The 15311-nt window shown below is 34.6% G+C and overlaps 1 protein-coding gene across 4 annotated transcripts in view; it reads left to right on the forward strand.

Annotated features, from left to right (window-relative positions):
- Window positions 1–275: 275 nt before the first annotated feature.
- Window positions 276–15311, forward strand: part of LNPK (lunapark, ER junction formation factor) — a 63401-nt gene continuing 48365 nt past the window's right edge. The window contains exons 1-4 of one of the 4 annotated variants that reach the window (XM_045559016.1): window positions 276–461; window positions 6112–6200; window positions 7710–7751; window positions 8500–8687. In XM_045559016.1, the coding sequence (XP_045414972.1) occupies window positions 6174–6200; window positions 7710–7751; window positions 8500–8687 (257 nt within the window). In that variant the 5' untranslated portion in view covers window positions 276–461; window positions 6112–6173. Of the gene's footprint in view, window positions 462–6111; window positions 6201–7709; window positions 7752–8499; window positions 8688–12430; window positions 12441–15311 lie in introns of those variants that run through there. The other 3 variants (XM_045559017.1, XM_045559018.1, XM_045559019.1) reach the window with 3 other exon arrangements.

Consider the following 15311-nt stretch of genomic DNA (forward strand, 5'->3'; position numbering starts at 1 on the left):
TGGCAGAACAGGCATTAAAAGAAAAGGAGGCATGAAAGGCAATATATGTAACCTAAACGTTTGTACCCCCCGTAATATTCTGAAATAAAAGAAAAGGAGGCAAAGGAAGAGTAACAAATAACTGCATTGTAAAAGTCATGACAAATGGCACTACAGCCCTGAGAAGACGAGCAGGGTAAGGGGGTTGCGGGGCACACACCGACTGGCGTCCCTACGCCAACCGCCCGGCCTGCCCCGGCCCAACTGCCCGCCCCGCTCCCAGTCACGTGACGGGGAGCGGCGCGCGCCGGCCCCGGCGCCAATTGGCGGGCGGCGGGAGCGCGGGGTTTGATGGGAAAGAGCTGGCCGGGCCCAGCGTTCTGTCGGTGGCGACGGCTGCCTGCTCTGGAGGCAGGCTGCGCGGTGGCCGCCGAGGCTGGCAGGGGCGGACGCCAGGGCCGGGCTGTGCCCACTTCTCGCAGGTAGAGCGCTCAAGATGAGGGCGGTTGGGAGGGCTTTGCAGCGGGGAGGCGCGCTGAGCTTTCCCCGGGGGAAATAAGCCCCCGGTTCCCCTGCTTGCTTCTCCCGGGTGCCCCCGCCGCATGCCAAGTGGCCTAAGCTCTGCGGCGGCGGCCGAGCAGACTCCGGTTATGGAGCGCGCTGACCCGGTCCTGCCGCCTGGTCCCCTTGATTTCCTAGCACAGTGGCAGAGGTGGTTCTGGAGTGCTGGAGACCCGGTTCCGCCCCGCCAAGCGCTGGTAGTTTCCCCAGCTCTGTTCTCAGAGATTCTAGGTGGTGACTGGCTTGAGCCCCAGCTCTTTGGCCCACCTGTGTCGGGGAGAAGGATCAGAAGGTCTCAGACTATCAGATCCTACGCTAAACTGTCCGCTTTGAGTGTTCTGTCCATCTCTTCTTTTTCTGGGTTGTGCGGAAGCTCCAAGAACTGGAAAGATCAGAAGGGACTGAAAACTGTCAGTGTCATGCTGCTCGGCTCTGGCGTGTGGGCGTGGATTATGTGCTACTTGAAGAAGCAGCTCTACACCCTTTGTCCTTATTTGAAGAATGGTGGGCGGTGTGAAGGGTGGAGGGGAAGGGCGAAGATGCGCAGTGTCATGGGAGTGGCAGATGGAGAAAAGCAGGTCTAAACTACATCAATACGTAGTTTTAATTCTTTAATGTTGTATTTGCGGGTAGAGAGAGTGAGAATTGGTGAACTCAGTTTTGCTGATGTTACTGTCACAGTACCAAGCAGGACCTGTGAGTCACTCAGTTTTCCACGTTCTGCTTTTCCCACTTGGCCTATGGTTTGTGGTGCTTAGTGTCTACTGTTTTCTCCTCTCTCTGTGGCCTAGATGTCACATTGACAAAATCGACCCTATTCAACAGCGGTTTGGTGGGTGTGAGTAAACTTTGTTTCCGGAATATGTTCAAACTGGCAGGGAATGCCAATCCCTTGTCCTCAGCAGCCCCCATAGTTTGTTCTTAGGAAGACCAAGTTGACATTTTGAACACATTTTCTTAAACAAGAGTGGTGCATTTAAAATTAGAATTCTAAGGTTCTCTGTCAGATATTGAGATCAGCTCAGTAATGCTCTTAATAACTTTATGTAGTGTTTATATATTAACTTGAAAGAATATAAGAAAAGGGAGACTTATATGGCTATCAAAAAGGTAGGATTTCATAATAGAAATCTTTCTAATCAAATAGTCATTGTTTGGTAGTTCAGAATGAAAATTCACTTACCACAAAGGGGAGCACTTAATGATCATCTATTAAAAGTGCTGTTAGAAGTGTACTTCTTTTTATTAATATTTTTTGTTGGGGGCAATAAATGTGGTTTGGGATATTTCAGAATTATCTTTCATTTGGGAGAGTTCTAGAACAAATCACCTTTAATCTTAAGTTGTATAGTACAATGTGTTATGGAATTACTATTGATGGTGATTAAATAGTTTATACTTAAGTTTGGGACTTGATAAACACAAAGCTAAAACTTCCTTTGTTTTTTTCTCTCCAAATGCCTACAAGGTTTTTAAATGGAGGAGTGCAGAATATTTTTATTTTGCTTTATTTTTAATGCTAGAGAAAATGAGAGCAATACAATTTCAGTAAAAATATAAACTGTAATTTTATTTTCCATTTTTAAAATTATGAAATAGGTGTTTTCTTTATAGGAAGTTAGAAATGTGTTCCATATAAATACATCAGTTTTCTGGTAAAGTAAAAATAATGGCTCCAACTTATTAAGCACTTACTATGTGTAGGAGACTGTACCAAGTGATATATAATTTCATTTAATTCATACAAGTCTGTGAAGTGTAAATGTTTTTTACAATTTTATAAATGCAATAACAGAGAGAGTTTAAGTAATTTGCCCAAGATCACATAGCTAGTATGTGGTTGAACCATATTTTGGATCCAGGTCAATTTTAATTCATTATTTTAATGTGACTTCAAATGAGCTGAAATTTAAGAAAAACATTTGCCAAGATTTTAAATTCTGACCCCCAAACCTGAGTGTGAATAGCAATTAGTAGAATATTCAAATAATATGGTGAACATTACTGTTTATTGCAAAACATATTTAGATGGCACCCATCTCTTAAGGTCATGACAAGTCCCATTGTGATATCACAGTGGAAAAAGACTCTCTGTACATGTTCATGGAAGAGTTCTTGGAGACAAGCCACTTGGGGTTGAACCATCTGTCCAATCAAGGGCAAGCGAATTGATTTATGCTTCAGAAGGGAATTCTATGGTTATTTGGTTCCCATGTATTTGAAAGGAAGCAGAGATGGATTAGAAAACAGCAAGGACCACAGAAATAAAAACAGTTAAGTTGTACAGAGCAATTACTATGTGTCAGGCACTGTTGTAAACAGTGTAGAATACATTATGTCATTTAAGCCTTTCAACATTTAACAGGTTCCTTAACTACATATCCTTCTTTTGCAGTTGAGGAAATTGAGTAACAAACAAGTTAAATAACTTATTTGTCTAAGATTTCATAGTAAGTGATGGGCCACAGGAATTGGAATTTAGATGTTTGGGTGGAAAGGAGAGAACCAGTGGTTGAATATAGAAGCAGTATGAAATTAAAGTTATATTTAGATCAGTCTGATCCTAAGAAAAAAAAGAAATTACAGTTATAGAGAAATATGTGATTTAATTACTTAATTTTGTTATGTTTTCATGTCTGCTGGAGAGTACCATCCATTACATGTGCATTGTGGTATATCAGTTTCTTTCATACCAGGATTTGATGGGAAAAAAATGCTGAAACAATGAGGGTTGACTGTTTCTTTGATTATGAACCTGAAAGCATGGCTATGGCTATTTAATGACTATCACTCTAATGTTGTTTTAGAGGCCAAATTTAAAAGCACAATCCCTGCTTCAGGGATCTTAGAGCCTAAGCAGTAGATTGTTTCATTTATACAAAACAATTCTCTAAGCAGCACTCCAAGACGCCAATAATTAGTGTCAAAGTTAGTATTAATTGTGATACTATGCATATATTTCATATTATACTTATTTTAAAGTGATATGCAGTGAAAAAAGGCTGTGGTTGCAGACATCTAGTACTAGGTCTGCCCCTAGCTGGAGCTACATGATTTTGGCAAATCATTTAACTTCTCTTTAATGTAGATTCAAGCATTCAAATTTAATCAAATACAGGAATTGGGCTACATGATATGTTGTATTAATACTGTGTCTTGTGTTTATTACTTACTTTCCATTTCAGTAGTTATGTATATCAACTATTTGAGAACATCAGAGGTGCCTGCATATATTTTTTGTAAAAATATTCCAGTATAATCTATATAAAGCCAACTTTATTTCTGATTTTGTTTTATTGGGAATAACTGAGTGCTTTTAAAAAAAATCAAAACTAAAATGTTATGTCTGGCTCTGCTACTTAATGTCTTTGGGACCTACTTAGCAAATCTTTTCAATTCTCTAGCCTCAGGTTTCTCATTTGTAAAAGGGAGGGATAGCAGCAGCTAAATGATAAAATTCGTGTAAAGCATTTGTTTTAGGGCCTGCTAGAAATGAAGAACTTATCAAATGTTTATATTGTTGTTGCCATTAATTTCAAATATTAAAAACTCCGATCAGAGTCTCCGGGTGTGTTGGTTACAAACTTGACTTGAAGGGATATAATTCTGTTTCAAACCAAAATGTGTAGGTCAGTTGTGTACAAAATACTATGCTACATACCATAAACTAGTTCTAAAATAGTGGAATGATGTATATATACTTTGAGAATAACAAGTGGTTTATATGAATCTCTCCCCTCTACCCACCTTTCTTGATGATTATTTTTAGCATCTCAAGAAGGTTTTTAGATTTAACGTCCTGACTCAGATAGAAATTTAAACTTTTATTCATTAAAATGCCTAGATTTCCTGCAACCACATTTTAGAAATTCAAATACTGAGCTGATTCTAAATGATTAATAATATTTAGATTGCAACTTAAATGTGACTTGTAACATTCATTTTATTTATAAACTTCAGAATTTTTCAGGACATATTAAAGTTATTTCTGTCCTTAGAAATCACTTTGTAAGTGAAAGTATTTTATAGTTAGGCCCTTTGTTACCTTTTTAATTAAGTAACTCCAAGATAGGTATACTTTATGTTAAGTCCAATATATAAATTGTGTTGCAGAGTAAATGTTCTTATTTGATACTGGTATTTTGTGATTGCATTTATGGTTAAAAAATGTGAGGAGTGTGGCCTAGATAATTTTTTTTTTTTTTGGGTAGAAATGAAGTAGTTTCACATATTGGCAAGTATCTAACTATAACCTGGTAAAAATGTTAGTATGAAAGTATACTTTTGCCATTTCAACTTAAAGGAATAACAATTTATGTAATTATTGACTGATAATTGATTTAGAATATAATATTGCTGAGTCTATTATAAAACACTTGAGAGTCACAGAAAAACAACTAAAGGGAGGGACTATACAGCTAGCTGAAATGAAGGCCACCTATTTTGAGGGACTCAGACAAAATTTCAGAGAGAATTGTTTATTTGGGTTTTGAATAGTAGTGTTTAGTAATAGAGACCAGAAGTCTTGGAGATAAAGGGGCTTTAAGCCATGTTTCTTCTGAACTACTGGGAATCACTAAACCTTCTTTTCCCTTAGTTTTTTTATTTGTAAGATGATAATAATAAAGACTATCCTGTCAGGAAGTGGTGGTACTATTAACTCTAATGTACAGAAAAGAAAATTAAGGCTCAGAATCATTGAATGATTTGTCCAAGGTCACAGGTAGCCTTGTAATTCTTATTTTCTTTTTTTTTTTTTGAGACAGAGTCTCACTCTCTTGCCTGGGCTAGAGTGAGTGCCGTGGCGTCAGCCTAGCTCACAGCAACCTCAAACTCCTGGGCTCAAGTGATCCTCCTGCCTCAGCCTCCTGGGTAGCTGGGACTACAGGCACACACCACCATGCCCCGCTGATTTTTTTTTCTATTTTTAGTTGTTTGGCTAATTTCTTTCTATTTTTAGTAGAGACGGGGTCTTGCTCTTGCTCAGGCTGGTCTCGAGCTCCTGAGCTCAAGCAATCCTCCCGCCTTGGCCTCCCAGAGTGCTAGGATTACAGGCGTGAGCCACTGTGTCCAGCCAATTCTTATTTTCGTATTCAAAATCCAGTTGGCTTTCTGTTATTACTTGTAAGGTGATGTTATTCTGAACATTGTAAAAGATTCCTAATTTCAAATAAATAGTGTAGTTGGGAGACAACTGACTGACAGAAATGGTTTTATTTAAGTATGTAGAGTGAAAGTAGTATAGTAAAACTTTTGTTGCAAGAACAATATAGAGAACCTACTTTAAAGAACAAAAAATCACAAAGTGGTATGAATGTACACTTCTAAAATGCTTTGTCATTTAAAAAGTCTTTCCAGCTTTATTTTCACTCTTAAATATGTTCTGGCTTTGAAGAATGGATTTTAAAAAGGTGGACTCTATCTGAATGACTGTCTGAATTTGCATTTCATATAAGTAGAGTCCAAAGAAATTAATATTTCATAGTATTTTTAGTATTGCAATATTTAAATTTTATAGCAGGTATGTTGCATGTTTAACTTAAATTTTTAAAATACTTGCCTTATTTCTAGCTGTGAATTCCTTTGAACAATTGATGATATTTATCATTGTGCCCAGTTTCTACAAATAAAAGATGGGTGGATTATTTTCTCGGTGGAGGGTAAGTTACTTTTCTTTATAGTTGGTTCCTAAATCTAATGTAAAAGTGACATAAAGCTGTTTGTAAAAGTCTCCTTTGGTGGTATAGCCTTGAATAGTAGTTTGATATTACCCTTAACTCTATTTAAATTTCTTTCTTTCTTCTCTTCTGAATTACTTTTCTATTTGGAAAAGTTCTTGTTCTATAGGTGTCTGATAGCTCTGTTAAACCGAATTATTTCACTTTCACAGAATTATTATTTTTATATTTATGTATTTGTGTGCAAATGGTTATCTTTTTTTGTTTTCTTCTCATACTGCCTAAATATCAAACTTATTTGGAAGGTAGTTGAAAATAAGTATTCTATACCATACTTAGGTTTTTTATAGACTCTATCTTTTTACTTAAAACTTGTCACAAATATTGACTAAAATCACACTGCATATGCTTTTAGGAATTATAGGTTAAACAAAATAAGAAACGTAGTTTGATTTTATTGGATAAGTCCTTAGAGGACTAACTCAAATTTATAGCTAGAAAATATAAATTATATTGATAAATGCTCTTTTGTAATCTAAGAGGAGATAAAGTAGTCTAGGATAAATTTTTGACTCCTTATTACCATAATAATGGAGTCCAGCTATACTTGGTACATAATGTAGTTCTTGGACTCTTGCTGGAACAGCCTTGTTTTGGATTGGTGTTTTAATGACTCCCTTCTTATGACCTTATGATAGTCTGCCTGCAGTTCAAATTTATCTCTTCTTTGTCTTTCTTACTAGGTTGAACTGTATGAAATTGCTAATATTCAACTACTTTGACTTACAAAAATGGTAATTTCATATGGTTTAGCCCAATGTTAACAACTCTTACGGGAACTACAATGAATTGATATTTATTACCCTCTTGGATTGTTGAGGATGTAACTGGTAAATATTTTCTCAAGTGTTACATGAGCCATTTTGGCTGTTTTTTATTTTAGGTGTGTAAAAAATAAATTTGGCAAATAAGCTTTGCTATAATGAGGTATTCTAGATGCCATTTTAAAATCTGATCTTCAAAAAAGTACTTTAGGAATTCAGAATGAAGGGTAGCCTGTTGATTTTGACCTCCAGAGTCCTAAGGGAACTCTTAGCAATAGCAGATCAGACCATTTTTAGACTGCAAATTCTTTTGAATAATCTAAGAAAATTTTTCTTGGAGGAAAATTTGTTTCTCTCTATAAAATTATGTTCAATTGAGGTTAAGAATGGTAAAAGTTGAGGTAGAAATTAAAAGTCCTTCTAGGATTAAAAATAAAGTAAGTAGGAAAATGCTTATTTCTTTACGCTTATGTAGTTCTGTTTATAATTACAATTCTTATTTAAATAAATCTTAGTTATATATAAATAGAAATACATGTTGCTTGACAACATTTGAAAAGACTAAATTTTGAATTAAAGTGGTTTTTTATGATTATGGAAACCAAAATATTTCTAAGTTTGCAGTAATAGGTTTTAATGCCATCTCTTATTTCTATTTCCATAACAGACAAAACCTTCAACTGTAGAAGTTCTAGAAAGTATAGATAAGGTATGTTCTTTGGCTGTGAGGTATTTTAATTTATTTTAGGTATTAAGTAAATATTATTTTAGTAAATATTATTTTGGAGACCAGATCTGGTATGTTACATGATCTCAAAATAGTAGAAGTCTGTCAGTGACTTAAGAAGTCTGTATCAAGTAACAGAGCCTGTTAGAATGAAATTAGATCTATAGCATGGTGTAAATCAATGTTACCGATAGGATAAAATAGATTATAAGATAGTCTGCAATGATTTTTATTAGTCTCTAAAGTATCACAGCTTTTTATATTTTCTATCATTACCAAAAATGGTTATTCCCTGGAAATATTGATAGTAATGAATAGTGTGAAAGAATCTAGTACGGGTTACTGTTTTAATTTTTATCAATTCTGTTTTTTATTGCTAGATTTTTCTTTGTTTAGGCCTATATAGGGAGAGTTATTACTTGTTTGACTCAATAATTATTTACTGATGCCAATTTCATTCCTCTAATCTTTGCCAATTTGGTAGGTTAAAAATAGTATCAAATTTTGCATTGTAAAAAGTGATTTGTCAGGAATAGGCATTATACATTTTTAACTCCATTTTTTAGTTTTCATTTTCATGTTATGCTTTGTTTTAAACAGAGTTATATTTTATTGAGTTTTAAGGGTTCTTTCTTAAATATAACCTTTTGGTCATGTTAAAAATTTTTAACATTTTAATTTCTTTATGAAGTTTGAGCTTTAATAATATGGAATAATTTTCTTTTAACAGGAAATTCAAGCTTTGGAAGAATTTAGGGAAAAAAATCAGAGATTACAAAAATTATGGGTTGGAAGATTAATTCTGTATTCTTCAGTTCTCTATCTGTTTACATGCTTAATTGTATACTTGTGGTATCTTCCTGATGAATTTACAGCAAGACTTGCCATGACGCTCCCGTTTTTTGCTTTTCCACTGATGTAAGTAAATTTTTTTTTTTATTCATTTTTCCCTTTTCTGACAAGATAGTTTGAATATATATTTAACTTACATAATATATTCAGTCTCTTTTTATTATTAAATGGTAATGTCTCAGATTAAATAAATTTGGATTTTTTTTACAGTTTGAAATTTTTTTTTAAAACAGTAGAACAATTGTTTTAAGTTTTTATTTATAATTCAACATACCTGAGGAATCTCACTAAGTGATATTAGTAATTAGTAATGACTCTATATGGCAATGTTTTGTGATTTTCTGATAGATAGCCATGCATCCTAGGGGCATTGGACATGAAGTGAGTGAAACCAAAAGAATAACTGCTCAAATGCTTCTGAATATATTCCATTCATCCCAACTCTCTTCCCCTCTTTTTAATCACTGCTATAAAGCAATTGACCCTTATTATAGAAATATTTTATAATATAGCACTGTACGGGAAGTATATCATAATTAAACATTTTAAGAGTTGAATAAAAAATTTGTTCATTCAATCAACAAACATTTATGGTATATGGTACACAAAAATACAAAACCTCTACAGATCTTAGACTGCATACATTAAATAATAAGTATGATGAATGTTGTGAATGAGAAGTGCAAAATATTATGGGAGCATTTAATAGGGGCACTAACCTAGCCTGGGTGGGGGTCAAGGAAGAGCCTTTGTATTAGTTTTCCATTGCTGCCACAAATTTAGTACCTTAAAACAGCACCCATTTATTATATCAAAGTTCTGTATGTCAGAAGTTCAGGTGGCTTGACTGGGTTCTGTGCTTAGAGTCTCACAGGCCTAAATCAAGGTATCGGCTGGCTTGGAGTCTTATCTGGACTCTCTAGGAGGAGAATCTGCTTCCAGGATCAATCAGGTTGTTGTCTGAATTCTGCTGCATCTCTCTGACTTCCTGTTCTACCCTTAGTTGGGAGAAAGCTCTGCTTTTGAGAGCTTAAGTGAATATGTTAGACCCACCAGGATAATCCAGGATAATATCCTTATCTTAAAAATCAACTGAGTAATAACCTTAGTTACATCTGCTTGGTCCCTTCATAGCAGTATCTACATTACTATTTGATTGTGTAACCAGAGGATGGAAATCTTTGGAATAAGGGTAAGGATTTCTTTAGATTTCTGCGTACCAGAGACTACCCAAGGAAGTGATGTTTGAGTTTGAGACCTGAATGATGAGTATGTGTGTCTAGGGTGGTGTGATGTGGTGGATAGAGTGTTTAGGTGGAAGAAACAGCACACTTGAAGACCCTGAGGTGGGCTAGAGCAAAGTAGATTTAAAGAATTGAAAGAAGGAAAAGACTGGATTATAGAGAAAAGGCTGGGTAGTTAGGCAATAGATATTTCATGTGAGTCTTGTAGTCCATGATAAGGACTTTAGGCTTTATTCTAAGAATAGTGGGAAGCCATTGTAGCCACTGGGGGGCTACATTGGGGAGCAGTGAGAAGGTTAGTATAGTTGTCTAGGAGGGAAATGGTGGATGGTGATTTGCACTGGAGTGGTGGAGTTGAGAAGCAGATGGACTGAATGAAATAGACGGATTGAAGAGATTTAGGAGGTAGAGTTGAAGTAATATGGAGAGACTTTTGGTGGCTAATTGGATATGGGATGAGGGGGAAGAATCACATCAAGGATAAAACTCAAGTTAGGACGTTTGGTTGATGGTAGTGTCATTCATCTAAATATGGAGTTACATGAGGAGGGGCAGGTTTGGTGACCCACTGAGATTAAAATAACCGTGTACTTTCCAGATGGAGCTGCCAGGGGACAGTTAAGTATGAGTATGAAGCTTAGGAGAGAAATTTGAATGGGAGATATAAATTTAGGATTTGGAGGCTTATAAATGTTAATCAAAGCTATCATCTTGTCATTCATTAGATACCAGGCACCTGCAATATGTTAGGTATTAGGCTAGACCCTAGTGATAGAAAAAATAGTGCCCTGGGTGAAGACAATAAACAGGGTGATATGACAGAAATAGGCTACTTTGAGGATAGTCCTGGAAGGCCTCTTTTGAGGAATTGGTATTTGGGTTGAGAACCAAAGTACGAGCAAGAACCAGTGTGGAAAGAGCGGGAATTTATGGAAGATTATTTATCCATGTAATGTATAGGGCACATATAATCATAGATAATATGAAAGCATTATGCTCAAAATATTAATGGTAATTCTCTCTAGGTGGTGGAATTTCAAGTAGTTATTTTTTTCCATATGCTTTCTGGTATTGTTTGAATTTTTTATACTAACGTGTTCTTCAAATCCTAAAAACAAAAACCAAAGTCCAGGATTTGAGGGAGATCTTTCCAAGAAGAGAGAACAGAAAATGCAAAAGCTCTGTATTAGGAGCAAATATGACTTGAGGGCCAAAAAGATAGGTATATCTGGAATGTGTGATTGAGAGGTAGAGTGATCTGAGGTGAGCTTGCAGAATCAGGCAGGTTCCAGATCATGGAGGGTCTGGGTTAGGAGTTTGAATTTCATTTTGGGTGTAATGGGAAGCTTGTGAAGGTTTAGTGGAAGAATGACATAATGAGATTTAGGAGGATTATGCATTCCACCATGTGGAGATTAGGTAAGAGGAGGACAAGAGTAGAAAGAGGGGGCTGTTATAGAAATTTAATATAAAGATGAAGATGGATTAGACTGCCCAGTGACACTGGGGTGAATAGATGATCTGGAGATATTTTGGAAGTAAAACTGATACAATTTGATAGGAAGAAATTGGAAAAGAAGGAATCAAGGGTAATACTTTGGTTTTTGATTTGAAATTTAGTGGAGGCAGGATCTTTTTCTTTGGGACTACCATAAAAATTTTTGTTTACTATTTAGTGCAGGATATATTTTCAAATTGGAACTGTAGTTCATAAAAATTTAACTTTGTATGTAGATACAAGAGCTAGAATTGAGTGCATGCATAATATTGCAGAATATTAATAATTGTCTCTGCTAATTTGTTTTCCTTCTCTTTTGAAAACTTTTGGAATGCTTTTTATCCTAGATGTAGTAGTGAATTTTATAATGCTGAGCCCCTTTCCTGGTTTCCCTTATATTTTTTCATAAGAGAAGAGAAGAGAAAAGAAATTTAGAAAGGGAATAAATATGAGATGTTTAGTTGACTGAAGTATTTTTAAATGCTTAAAAAAACCCACTTTATATTTGTTTCCATATAGAGATTGCTTTTTCTGATTATAAAAGATTTGTATGTAGTTGCAAAAAAATGTCTGATAGGGAACTCTACTGCTCTAATTCTAATGGATATCACAAATTGTGATCTACTAGGTATACTATTATGACTCATAAGAAATTTTTCTGGCAAATAAATCATATACTAATTGTTCTTTAAAACTAGAAAAACTTTATTTCTTTAAAAATATAATTTCTTACAGTAAAAATGTGGTATAAATAATAAAAGAAAAATGTAATTTCTTCAGTTTGATCTTTCTACTATTTTGAGTACAAAGCTTTTATTATCCTTACTGTATCTGTCTGACTGTTCTGCATCACCTGCATCTCATATTTCTTGGCTTGGTAAGCTTCAGAGCCATTTTTCACTTTGTGTCATTCACATTTGTGACCTCGTCCTCAACTGTTGTAGTTTCTATTTCAGTGAGCTTTTCACTCTTGGAAGCATAGACTGCTTATCCAACAAAGAATAGAATTGTCCTTCTGATCTATGGCAATCAAAAAAGCATGAAATAAAACACAACAATGTGAAAATGGATGTTGAGGTAAATAGAAAGAAGACTTACTACATGATATTTTCTTTTGTGTGTAATGTGAGCTATGGCCCAAGCTTATCCCTGGACTTTTTTATTTTGGAACCAGTGTCTTAGTGCATTCAATGTTGCTATAAAGGAATACCTGAGGCTATAAAAGGTAATTTATAAAGAAAAGAAGTTTATTTGGCTCATCGTTCTGCAGGCTGTACAAGAAGCATGCCACCAGCATCTGCCTCTGGTGAGGACTTTAGGCTGCTTCTACTCATGGCGGAAGGAGAAGGGGAGCCAGCATGTGCAGAGATCACCTGATGAAAGAGAGGAAGCAAAAGTGGGAGGTGCCTGGCTTTTTGTTTCTTAAAACAACCAGCTCTCTTGGGAACTAATAGAGCCAGGACTCAATTACCTCCTCAAGGGAGGGCATTAATCTATTTATGAGGGATTCACCCCCATGACCCAAACATCTCTCATGAGGCCACATTTCCAACATTGGGGATCTAATTTCAGCATAAGGTTTGGAGGGGCAAATATCCAAATGAAAGCAAATAGTTTTGAGGGCTGGATTAGGATTTACTTAAACAATTGGAGGCAGAAGGAGCAGTGCTCATCACTGTTTATGTTGATTATATAGCTTAGAAATCTACCTGATATCTGCAAAAATTGACCGCTGTCACCACATTTCTCGTTTGCCAAATGCTTTTACCGGAGAGGTCATGGATCAGGACTGAGCATATGTTGTATAACTATTCCAAAATAATCCTTTATGGTAAAATATAATGTTCTATAATAAGAAGCTTTGAGATGTTATTATATTCACTTCAGGATATAATATGGAGGAACTTGGTATAATTCTATGCATTGTTTTTCTATCTTTCAGATTCTATAGTGTATTTATCTCTCTCTGATCTTCTCATCTATTACTGAAACAAATTATAATCTGAATGCCAAATTTATTTTGTAGGAGTCATTAAGGCTTCTGTAATGAGGGAAGGTTTGGGTTAGAGTTACAATGTGATGTTTCTGCATTATGCTGGTAGATCTACATTACCTTGGAATTGGTTCATTTTCTAAGTGAATAACCATTAAGTTTTGTTTCTACCATTAACTAACTCCATAAGCAATCTTATGTAGACTTTTACTTCTGGATACCTTATTTTTTACAAATTGTAACTTTCTAGACATTTTGTATCTTGCTCTTGGGTGAGAGGACTCAGTATTGTAATGAGATCAGTTCTCTCTAAATCTAAAAAAGTGTGATCACAATAAAAATACCAACAATATTTAAAAAATCTAGGCACACATATTCCATAGTTTTTAATGGAAAAATAACGTGTAGGAATAGCCATGGTAATTCTGAAAAAGGAGAGAAATGAAAAGCAGAGGTCTACCATGCATCAAATGCTTTATAATACTTCATTAATTGAAATTGTTTGGCACAATGTATAAAGAGGTACACAGACCATAGAAAGAGATATGAGAATTCAGAAATAAACTTAAAAGGAATGTTTAGATATGGTTTTTATTTATATATGGTAAATATGACATTTCAAGTCAGTGGGGGAAAATGTTGAGTTTTATGCCAAACAAACAAAAAACAAGAAAAATGTGATTCCTACCTTATTCCTTACACCAAAATAAATCATGATTAGTTTGCCTGAATGTGAAGGTAATTCTTGCTGATGCATTTGTCAGTTAAATAAACTGATAAAATAGTTAACATAGTTATAAATATTGAGACCTGTATATCAATTCATTTTTAACTTTATATATTACTAAATCTCATCTAAAAGCATTTTGGTAAATTGGATAGAACTTATGTGGTTGTTTGAAAGAGAACACTTAAGTTTGGCAGGAAGGGTAAAATATAGGTAAAAATATGTTTCAAATCTGAAGGTTGGTGAAAAACCGTCAGGTTTATCGAATATTAATTATTTAGCAAAAGTGAGGAAGATTTGATTATATTGATTGAATTTTAGATATTCTGCTATATTTCAACTTTTTAGCATTTTTAGTTTGAGTATAGTAAAACACTGAATATTAAAGTTTTAATGTTTACTGTATTCTTTGTGTGATTCTGTTATAATTGAGGTTCCAAGTATTTCCTGCTGGAACACATTTATATTTTTTTATTTCAAGTTACTAGATAATATTTAACAAAAATTCATGCTTTAATAATGTTGCAGATAGCATCAGTTTCATTCAGAAAAGGAATGCTTTGATGAATGTGAGTTGAGTTTTTTGTATCTTAGAACTGATTGTATATATGAATGTAGTGATTTTCTATACTAATTTTATATTCAACTATAATAATTGTCTTATTCAGTTTTCAAGTATATGCAATCATATCATCTATAAATAGCAATAATTTTGCCACCTCCTTTGGTTTTTTGATTTTTTTTTCCTCTTGGCTAACTGTGTTAGCTAATACCTTCAGAACAATTTAAATTACAGAGAAAATAGTGGACATCCTTGACATGTTTTTTGGGAGTGCTTCTAATGTTTTCCCATTGGGCATTATTCTGACTTTTGAGTTGAGACAGATATATTTGATCATGTTTAGGAATTTTCTATCTACTTTTATTTTAGGTTTTTTTTTAATCAAGAAAGGTTGTTGAATTTTGTTAAATGTAGTTTCATCATCTATGGAGATAGCCATATGATTTTTCATCTTACATCTCTTGATATGAGGGGATTATATTAAATATTGAATCATTCTTGAATTCCAGGAAAATTTCTATTTTCAATGTTGTGATCATTTTATAAAAACATTTAAAAGCTTTATTTTTTAATGCCCTGGAACAGTTGAAATAGTCTTGACATGATCTGTCCTTTACAGGCTTGGTATTAATAGAATTCCCTTAGAAACCTTTTGGGCTTGGTGTT

This window comes from Lemur catta, chromosome 8 (genome assembly GCF_020740605.2).
Source record: "Lemur catta isolate mLemCat1 chromosome 8, mLemCat1.pri, whole genome shotgun sequence".
Lineage (NCBI taxonomy): Eukaryota > Metazoa > Chordata > Mammalia > Primates > Lemuridae > Lemur > Lemur catta.